The sequence below is a fragment of the Sorex fumeus genome, unplaced genomic scaffold (assembly GCF_029834395.1).
Source record: "Sorex fumeus unplaced genomic scaffold, SorFum_2.1 ptg000030l, whole genome shotgun sequence".
In the NCBI taxonomy this organism is placed as follows: domain Eukaryota; kingdom Metazoa; phylum Chordata; class Mammalia; order Eulipotyphla; family Soricidae; genus Sorex; species Sorex fumeus.
Genome location: NW_026606087.1, coordinates 12,466,695 through 12,476,801, shown reverse-complemented (window position 1 = coordinate 12,476,801; position 10,107 = coordinate 12,466,695). Strand labels below are relative to the sequence as shown.

General features: G+C 48.6%; 1 protein-coding gene across 1 annotated transcript; it reads right to left on the bottom strand.

The window, feature by feature from the left end:
- Nucleotides 1-485: 485 nt before the first annotated feature.
- HPX (hemopexin) lies at nt 486-9,209 on the bottom strand. Its single transcript, XM_056116258.1, has 10 exons — nt 9,083-9,209; nt 8,872-8,936; nt 8,706-8,777; nt 8,406-8,527; nt 4,802-4,952; nt 3,764-3,976; nt 3,370-3,489; nt 1,172-1,302; nt 930-1,092; nt 486-814 (listed from the first exon to the last, which is right to left on the bottom strand). The coding sequence occupies exons 1-10, from the start codon at nt 9,154-9,156 to the stop codon at nt 555-557; spliced, it is 1,371 nt and encodes a 456-aa protein (XP_055972233.1). The 5' UTR covers nt 9,157-9,209; the 3' UTR covers nt 486-554.
- Nucleotides 9,210-10,107: the final 898 nt, after the last annotated feature.

Sequence of the window (10,107 nt, the reverse complement as noted above, 5' to 3'; positions counted from 1 at the left end):
CCATATGGTCCCCCAAGCACTGCCAGGAGTATTTCCTAAGAGCCATGACAGGAATAACCCCTAAGCATCACTGGGTATGGTCCAAAAACAAACCCAAAGTAAAGTTGTTTAGGGGCCAGAGAGATAGTACAGGGGTTAAGGCACTTGCCTTGTATGTTGCTCACCGAGGCTTGATGCCAGAACAGCATTTTACCTCATCACCGCGAAGAATGATCCCTGAACACAACACTCTGTTCTGCTTCTTACTTGCTGTATAAAAACAGTAGCCCCTTTCGCTACATTTAACCCTTATTTCTATATAGACAGACTGAGGAAAAAGTTTGTGATCTTTTCATCATCATCTGTGCACAAATGAGACTTGATCTTTGCCAGCCCTGCCTCTCACTGCCTTGTTTAAATGGGAACACCTCAAAATAGAGATTACTAACGTCTCAGTTCAAAGGGAAATGTGAGACTGTCCCACAACCAGACGCCCACAGTTCAAGTGAAGCAGCACCATGGCTTTATTTTAAGGAAACCAGGGAGAAGGAAGCAGGTTCGCAGTAGGAGCCCTTTCAGTGGCTGCAGCCCAGGAGGTCAGCCACTCGTTGAGGCTGGGGAAGGGCCTTGGCTGAGCTCAGTTTCTCCACATCACTGTAGCAGTACAAATTGGGACCGTGAATGAGGTATATGGTGGGACCACTAGTGGAACATGAGTTGGGGACAAGGGGCTTTTCCATACACAGGGCTCCGTCAACCTTCTCATGAGGCCAAGGGAGTTCTGTCCACGTGGCTTGTGCTCCTAACTTCAGGTCCAGCCACCACAGCTTCCGTCCTGGGAAGAAGGCACCAGACACAACATGTCAGAGGATCTTGACCAAATCCTTCTCAAATATATGCCATGGAGAGGTGGCAGAAAAAGTCATCCTTGGTACTCAGATGTCTCTTACCTGCCATGACATGGAGCCGAGAAGACCCAGGACAGACAAAAGCTGCATCCACAGAAGCCAGGCTGATCCCGTAAGGGCTCCCAATCTCTTTCTCCAGTCGCTTTGGATAACCTTCTACTAGGGGATAGCCTCCCTTTGTCAGAAAGATGTAGACCTGAGTGCCCTGGGGGACAAAGGACAAGAATCAGCAGAGAGCTGGATATTCCCCAGGCTCCTCCTCAAGCTTCTCTCTAAACACATACTTGGATCAGATAGAGTCTGTCCTCCCAGGAAAAGGCAGCATCCACTATTGAAGGACCCTGGGGCCACACATGGGAAATGGGCCAGCTGTGCCACCCATCCTTTCTGGAGTCCAGACGCCAGTAGTGGGTCCCTGTTGGGGTATCAGAGTTACTGCTAGGAGAGGAAAAAGAGGCAGTATAGACTAGTGAAAGATGCAGGAAGTATCCAGAAAGAGACAAAAGAGTATAGATGGAGGCTAAGAGGTGGGGGGAGGGAGAAGTCAAATTCACTTTGATTAGCAATGCTGGGCAGTGTCACTCGATTGGAACCAGAGTCAGAAGGGCCCTGATAGTGGCCAAATTGCTGGGTAAGGCCAATGTCACAGGGTTTAGTGGGGGACTCCCTCTACCATTCAGATATCCAGGGGCGGGAATGCTATATAGACAAAATGTAATACTTAAAAGGGAAGTACCAACGCAAGCTTCCACTGAGTCCTTTCTCTCTGTCTCTCTCTGTATCCCTCTGTCTCTCTCTGTCTCTCTGTCTCTCTCTCTCTTCCCTCCCCCCCTTCGCTGTGTTCACTGTTAGGGGAGTGAGGGGGAACCTAGACCAGCACCCAAATTCTGTTCACCCTTTTTCATAATAATTTTTGTGTCATAACATAACAATTAGCAAAGGAGTTGACTAAACTAGTGTTTAATTTCCTTCCTCAACCCATTTTTCAATACCTCCTGGAGTGGGTTGGGGGACTGTACGTGGTGCTGCTATCCACATGCAAGACAAGCACTTTACCAGCTATGCTATCTCTCTGGCCCCTCTCTCTGCGTTTGCACAATTCTGGCAAGTCCATGGTCTGTTATGTCCTTTCTCACTTCTCTATTCATGATCTATTATTATTATTATTGTTATTTTGCTTTTTGGGTCACACCAGGCGATGTTCAAGGGTTACTCCTGGCTCTGCACTCAGGAATTACTCCTGGTGATGCTCAGGAGACTATATGGGATGCTGGGAATCAAACCTGGTTTGGCCGCATGCAAGGCAAACGCCATACCCGCTGTGCTATCGCTCCCGCCCCTCATAATCTTTTAGCTTTAACTAGTAACTTCCTCAGAGATAGCCAGATGTTGTTCTCTCTATATCTTTGTATGGAAATACTGTTTCCTTAATCAGCCTCTCTCTTTCCTATTTCTCTCTCTCTCTCTCTCTTTCTCTCTCTCCTTCCTTCTATACCCTCACCATAGCTGCATGTTCTCCTGATGCTTATAAGTTCTCTAGATCTGTAATTTACTCTAGGTGTGTGCTTTATCTCTGTCAGCTGTTTTCATCACTGAGTTCATTCCTGATGTCCATTCCATCCCTGTGCCTATTCCTTCTTTCACCATGAATGTATATCTCAAATTATATCTTGACAGCCATATTTGGTCAGGGGTTAGAAGCTAAGAAAAATATTTTTTTAATTCCATGTTCTTACTGCTATACATTCCTTTGTGTCTGATCATAAATATATCTCAGGATGAATGTGTTTTTCCATTCTTTCTCTTGGAGCTACTCTCAACTGTAAAGCAAGACTCACCACTAGCTGCCTGATTAATCCCAGAACACCTCTAGATGGCTTATATCATTTGATGCCACAGATCTGGGGAGAAGAGCTTCTTACAGAAGAAACCTCCTCCAATTAGTGACACTATCTTAAAGATCTAAGGGCTGCAATGTTTCTTAGTTGGTTCTCAGCTATGGGAATATCCTATCCCCTGGGTAATGCCATGCCAGAGACCAGGACATAGCAACCAGGCTCCTAGAAAAAGCTGGTACTCCCGAGGATACGTTTGGAGGAAGTCAGAGGAACCTTACATGACATGCAAGAGCGAATGATTCATAAGGAGTTCTAGAAACTGAGAAGCCCAGAAAGCAAGGGGGAGCTAGAGGACTCAACAGAGGGCAAGGGAGACGGGAAGTGTTGCAGTTACCCGGAGAGATCTGAAGAGGGCACAGACATTAAGGGTTGATAGTACTGGAAGATAGACAGGTGGATGAAGTTAGAGATCTCAGCCAGGAGAGAGAAGATTAAAGGATAAGCATCACAGATGTGTGCGGAGGAGGGACTGAGGAGATGAAATAAGGGACACAGCAATGAAAATGGAGGAAAAGCATTAAAGTTGAGAGACATACATGGGGTACAGAGAACAGAAATGGGGGGAGTTGAGGGTCATCTCTCACCACTGAAGGCATAAATGGCACCATGGTTGTCAAACAGCAGTGCAGACAAGACTAGATCCGGGCTACAGCGCATGTGCATAGGGTGGGTACTGTTCTTGGGCCTAGTCCTTTGTCCGTGGCCTGGGTGAGGAAATAGACAAGAGGAACACAGAGGGAGTTCACACATCAGAGTGTGTTGGACCTTCCACCACAGGTCTATTGCTGGAAGAGCTGTGTGGGGTTAGTGGGGTTGTAGGCTCCCCCATAGGAGAACAAAGGGGAAGAGCCATAATGGGAATGGCACTGAGCTGAAAGTCAAGGTGAGGAGGTAGATATAGGGGGGTCTGCAAACTCGGGGGGAGTGGGGGTGGGGCATCTGACTTCCAATAGGCACTAGGGGCTGGAGATTTCTTACCTCTGCCAGGACAGGGCATGAAATAGTCTCGCATATCCAGAGGGTACCTAGGAAGCACCTCTCCTGTGACTGGGTCAAAGCGCAGGAACTGATTTCCCTGGAAGCAGTAGTAGCGGCCGATCCATCGCAGAGCAGAGGAGCAGTTCTGAACAGCTGGCCAGAAGCGCTCCTTTTTGGTTTTGGTGGTCATGTCCCAGAACCACGTGCGGTTACCTTTGTCCAATCAATAAGCATTCGTGAGTCTGGGCTTCCCCCTCCCAGCGTTTGCCTAGAGCTTAGAATGGCTAGATGTGGTTCTGGACACATATGGCTCACAGCCGTAGGGAGGCAGATGAATGACCTTACAATAAAATCCAGCAGCAGAGAGCGTGTGATCAGCTCATCAAGGACAATGGGGAATCAGGGAACTCATGTGAAGAAGGAAACATCTAAACTGAAACTGAAGCAGGAATCGCAAGGTAGACAACAGGATGAATGGCAAATCCAAAGGACACAAGTCTGAGGTATGAAGCAAATTGCATATGGATGGATGGAACAGCTTTTGCAATTTTGCTTTCGAGGTAAGTGTATGAGTGTGGAAATAGAGTACTAGTTGGAGCTGGTTTCTGGTAAATCTTGTATGACTAAAGGGCACAGATTTGTCCTAAAGATCACAGGAGAACAAGAAGGAACTTTTTTTTTTTTTTTGGTGGGGAGGGGCATGCCTCGTGATGTTCTGGGATTACTACTGGCTCTGCATTCAGGAATTCATTCAGGTGGTGCTCCGGGGACCATATAGGATCCCAGGATTGAACTCCGGCAAACACCATACTTACTATACCAGTGCTCCAGCCCCAACAACAAGGAACTTTCAGCAAAATTGTACCTAGTTGCCTGCCAAGGATGACTTTTCTCCTTCCTTTACTTGACGGCTAAAGCAAAACTGACTTCTCTATTTTTTTTTTTTCTTCCCTGGAAGCCATACAGCAGTTCCACCACCACCTCCATCCACACCCACCCACCTCTGCTCCAGGTTCTCGTACTCCAGCCTGCACTGACCTTGGAAGAAGAGGACACCCTCATCTTGGCATTCCCCACGGTGACATTCCACCGCTGCATCCACTGGCGATGGGATTCCAGGAAACTCATCTTGGAGCAGCTGTGGATATTCTTTCTTCATCTCAGGAGAGAACAGCCAGACTTTGTCCCCCTACATACAAAATCATGTGGTTTTTTAGCAATTGTATTGATTTATAATTTATAATTGCACTATTATGAAATTTCAGAGGTTAGTGTTTCATCTCTCCCTGTGTATAATTTTCACTACTCTGACCACCAAATTTCCAGTGCCATCCTACCACTCAAAAGACCCCTCTTCAGGGCTGTAGCGATAGCACAGAGGGTTGGCCTTAAACACGGCCAACCCAGGTTCAATTCCCAGCATCCCATATGGTCCCCCGAGTATTGCCAGGAGTAATTCCTGAGTGCAGAGCCAGGAGTAACCCCTGTGCATCACCAGGTGTGACCCAAAGAGCAAAAAGAAAAAAAAAGTGATCCCTCTTCTTATCCTGTACCATTTTCCCTCTGATAACCACCATTGTTTTCTCTCAGTCTAGGAGTCAGTTTTGCTGTTCTTGCCCAAAGCTCTGGGGCAATTTAATTATACATACCAAACATTGCTGCTCTGTGTACACTCACAGTATCTTCACGCTACTGCACTTATACTAATCTTTCTATGTTCATGTAATTGATCTCTGAAGAGCCGTGTACTGTCCCCTTACACAAAGGAATAACCCAGTTGGAATCTGCAAACCCCATCACTATTAGCCTAGCGCATCCATCTGGCTGTATATAATAAGCAATGCCACTAGTCGTGGTGGGCACATTCACAAGGAGTCATCCTGCAGTTGTCCTCATATTTGTTGTTGTTGTTATTATTTTGGCTTTTTTGGTCACATCCAGCAATGCTTTAGGGGTTACTCCTGGCTCTGCATTCAGGAACTACTCCTGCCAGTGCTCGGAAGACTGTATGGAATACTGGGGATCAAACTCGGGTTAGCCGTGTGCAAGGCAAATGCCCTCCCTGCTGTACTTTCATTCCAGACCCTGTCCCCCTGTTTGTACTTTTATTAACTCATTCATTCCTTTAAAAAAACAGTTGCCAAATGCCAGGTATTATACTACATGCCAGATATTGGGGGAGATACTGGGACTAAGGAAGTTATAAAACTTTCTATGTCTGTTTTTAAGTAGCATATTGTAGAGGACCAGAGAGGTAGTATAGGAGGTAAGGGCTGCTATGTCAACTTATTCCTGAAGGCTTCACAGGGCAGGGAACTTTGGGGCAAAGAGTTGAAAACTGAGGGAGAATTTTCCAGGTGAACAAGCAGGAAAAGTGTGTTAACCAACAGAAGAAGCAGCATATACAGAATACGCTCAGTCTTGTGTGACTACTACACTTTGTGGCAGGAGAGGAGGAAAAAATTAATGAAGCACCAGACCTTAAGACCCCTGTGCACTTGTAGTAACTGAGCCATGGTGATTATTTATTGAAATAGGAGACACAGAAGGAGGGTGGGTTTGTAAGGAAGATACTAAATTCAGTTTGAGGGCTATGAAATGAGGTAACCACAGAACATCTAAGCAATATCAGCCAGGAATTAGGAAAGAGCTGTCTGGAGCATGGGGAGAGATTTATGTCTTGAGAGCCCAAGAATCACGGCAGCAGTGAAGAATTTCTGGGGAGAATGGCTAAAGGACGACCGGGGGTTGGAGAGATGGTACAGCAGGAAAAGCACTTGCCCTGCATGGGGCTGGCCTGAGCTCAATCCCCTCACCACATATGGTCACACAGGTACTACCAAGAGTGATTCCGAAGAAGAAAGCCAGGAGTAAGCCTTAAGCACTGCTGCTGGGTGTGGGAGGGAGGGAGGGAGGAAGGAAGGAAGGAAGGAAGGAAGGAAGGAAGGGAGGAAGGGAGGAAGGGAGGAAGGGAGGAAGGGAGGAAGGGAGGAAGGGAGGAAGGGAGGAAGGAAGGAAGGAAGGAAGGAAAGAAGGAAGGAAGGAAGGAAAGAAGGAAGGGAGGGAGGGAGGGAGGGAGGGAGGGAGGGAGGGAAGAAGGGAGGAAGGGAGGGAGGGAGGGAAGGAGGAGGGAAGGAAGGGAAGGAAGGAAGGAAGGAAGGGAAGGAGGAAGGAAGGAAGGAAGGAAGGAAGGAAGGAAGGAAGGAAGGAAGGGAGGGAGGGAGGGAGGGAGGGAGGAAGGAAGGAAGGGAGGGAGGGAAGGAGGAGGGAAGGAAGGGAGGGAGGAAGGAAGGAAGGAAGGAAGGGAGGGAGGGAGGGAAGGAGGAGGGAAGGAAGGGAGGGAGGAAGGAAGGAAGGAAGGAAGGAAGGAAGGAAGGAAGGAAGGGAGGGAGGGAGGGAGGGAAGGAGGAGGGAAGGAAGGGAAGGAAGGAAGGAAGGAAGGAAGGAAGGAAGGAAGGAAGGGAGGGAGGGAAGGAGGAGGGAAGGAAGGGAGGGAGGAAGGAAGGAAGGAAGGAAGGAAGGAAGGAAGGAAGGAAGGAAGGAAGGAAGGGAGGGAGGGAGGGAGGGAAGGAGGAGGGAAGGAAGGGAAGGAAGGAAGGAAGGAAGGAAGGAAGGAAGGGAGGGAGGGGAAAGAGGAAGGGAGGAAGGGAGGGAGGGAAGGAGGAAGGGAAGAAGAGAAGGAAGGCAAGGAAGGAAAGACAAGACTGGGATCGGGTACCCCACACAATGTTCGGGTACTAGCTGGGGATGTGAAAAGTGAGAAGAGCAGAGAAAGAAGCAGAAGGAGGGGCCCGAGCAATTGTATAGTGCATAGAGCATTTGCCTGGCACATAGCTGACCTGGGTTCAGTGCCCAGCATCCCACATGGTCCCCCAAGCCCACCAGGAGTACTCCCTGAGCACACACTCAAGAGTAATACCTGAGTACTGCTGAGTGTGGCCCTTAAAGAAAAACAAAAGAAAACCAAAAAGAAGCAGAAGGTAAACATAGTGGCAGAGCAGACCACCCAACCACACAGTGTCTTGACACAAGTTAGGAGAGAGCACCCTAGCACCCTCCTCTGCCAGACACAGCCTGGGACAGAGCATGGGACTTGCTGCGAAGAGCGTGCTGGATTTCATACCCCGCTTGCTATTGTAAGCGAATCTGGCCACCGAGGACCTGAAGCAGGGTCACGGAAGCCAAGGAAAGGGAGGGGTGGCAAGTAGGCCAAGAAAAGGTCTGAATGAAGCTCAGGGGGCTGGAGCCATAGTACAGCGGATGGGGCATTTGCCTTGCACACAGCTGACCTGAGTTCAATCCCCGGCACCCCACATGGTTCCCCAAGCACCACCAGGGTGACTCCTGAGTGCAGAGCCAGGAGAAACCCCTGTGCGTCACAGGATGTAAACCCCCCCAAAAAGCAAAAAAAAAAAAATGAATGAAGCCGGGGACTGGACAAGAGCAACCGTCCATTGTGCCTGCCTGCCAGATCCACGTACACATACACTCTCTTAGCTTGAGTTTTTGGGTAGAAGGAAAGGACCAGGGGAGAAAAGTGAGCACATTGGCAAAAGGTCAGTGCCAGGGTCCCTCGGGGGAGTGTCTGCGATGCCAAACCCAGCAATTCCTGACAAAGCCCTGACCCCCATTCACACAGTACCTTGATCAGGAAGACGCTGTCATGCCCGTGGCGGAATGCAGCATCCACTGAGCTGTTGAAATTCTTCCACCTGTCTGAGATTAGCTCCCGGGTCCAGCTATGACTCCTCCACATGAACTCCCCTGAAAAGTACATATTCACTCAGGAAACCGGAACAAACCTTAGGCCAACTGAGAATGGCACCGAGAAGCAGCAAATGATGCTCTCAGATGATGCCCAAGATCTTGTACAGCTGCATTCACTGTTTGCAAGGAGATCAAATTTGAGATCCTAATGTCTCCCACCCTTAAACCCTCCTACCTTTGAAAAACAGCATGGCCCCGTTGTCATCCAGGGTCATAGTGTCGAAGCTCCAGTCATCCGAGCAGAGTTCTGGGGTGGAGGTGGGATTTCACAGAGAAAAAGGTCAGTGAGGTGATCAGACACAGATACACAGAGAAACAGACTCAGGGAGTCAGGGGCTCACCCGCCATGTCTGGTTTCGGCTGGGTCTCATTTCTACCTTCGGCTGTGTTTCTGGGACCACCAGTCCTGGAGAGAAAACAGAGAGATATCTGGGAACACAGAACCCAGTCACACTTTCAGTCCCTCAGTCAAACTTTCCCCGTAGGAAAACTGGCCCTGTTCCACTCTAGCCTAGACCCCAGTCCTCCATTCCTAGGCCCAGCTTTACTCACAGAGAAAGAGGGTGGGCAATGTCCAGCGGCCAGCAGAGGCCCAATAACCCGAGTGCAAGCAGTGCCTTAGCCATGTTGAGCTGGAAAGGCCAGGACAGCTCTGGGCACCTGCTGAGCTCCTTATATAGAGGTGGCCACAGCACCACCCCCGCCGCCAGGCCTGCTGGGATGAAACTGTCTCTTAGGACTCTGCCAATATTGGCTGATTACACCACTGCAAATAAGGTCAGGGTCTGGACAGAAAGTTGTGTCCAGGACTGACTCTTCCCGGCAGGAAGCCCCCACCCCCTTCGCTGACTTATTAGCAGGGACTGGCCAGGGCTGTTGGTGCCGAGCACGGCTTTCATCACCTCAGGGATGGCTGGCTGCCCGTTCAGCTTGGAAAGGGCTAGAGCTATGTTGGATCACCTTCTGATTTTTCCTCTGCAATGGGAGAGAAAGGAGGAAACAGGTTTTGTATACAAAGAGCCCTGTTTTAAGACAGCAAAAATCATTCATATTTCAGAGAGAGGGGGGTGGGAGGAGGGAGACTAATTCAGAGAGCTGATTTTTTTTCCTCCCTTAGGTAAATTCTAGGGGGTTTCCCAAGCCTCTTCAGCTTTGGTCTTGTTGGGTCAATAATGTTTCATTGTCACCAAATGTCCAAGTCCCTCCCCTAACCCACCTCTACCAGCTTTGCAAAAATCACCTGCCTGGGGAAAGGCTGACAGTAAGGGGTAGGGGGAGAGACTACCAGTCATTGGTCTTTCTTGTGGTAGTTCCCATCAAGAAGGAAATGCTTTATTTGCCAATCACAAGATAAATAAAACTTTTTTTTTATACTGTCAAAGCATTCATAGTATTGACAGCTAATTCTCGCTTAAATGTAATCTTTGCCATGGAAATTTTCTCCACCACCTGAGCCAGTCATTTGACTCAAGCCTGTTTCTTCCATGGCACTTGCTAACACTTGAAATGATTTCATCTGTTATTTATTTGTTGCTTCTTCTCCCATTGTTTTGGGTCTTCAGTCTCACCTTACATGT

Excerpts from the sequence above, each read along its gene's own strand:
- HPX (XM_056116258.1), bottom strand. The coding sequence starts at position 9,156 with ATGGCTAAGGCACTGCTTGCACTCGGGTTATTGGGCCTCTGCTGGCCG. Across the intron at positions 1,093-1,171 it reads ACAGACTCTATCTGATCCAA|GGCACTCAGGTCTACATCTT; the intron begins GTATGTGTTTAG and ends TTTGTCCCCCAG. Across the intron at positions 815-929 it reads TCGGCTCCATGTCATGGCAG|GACGGAAGCTGTGGTGGCTG; the intron begins GTAAGAGACATC and ends CCTTCTTCCCAG.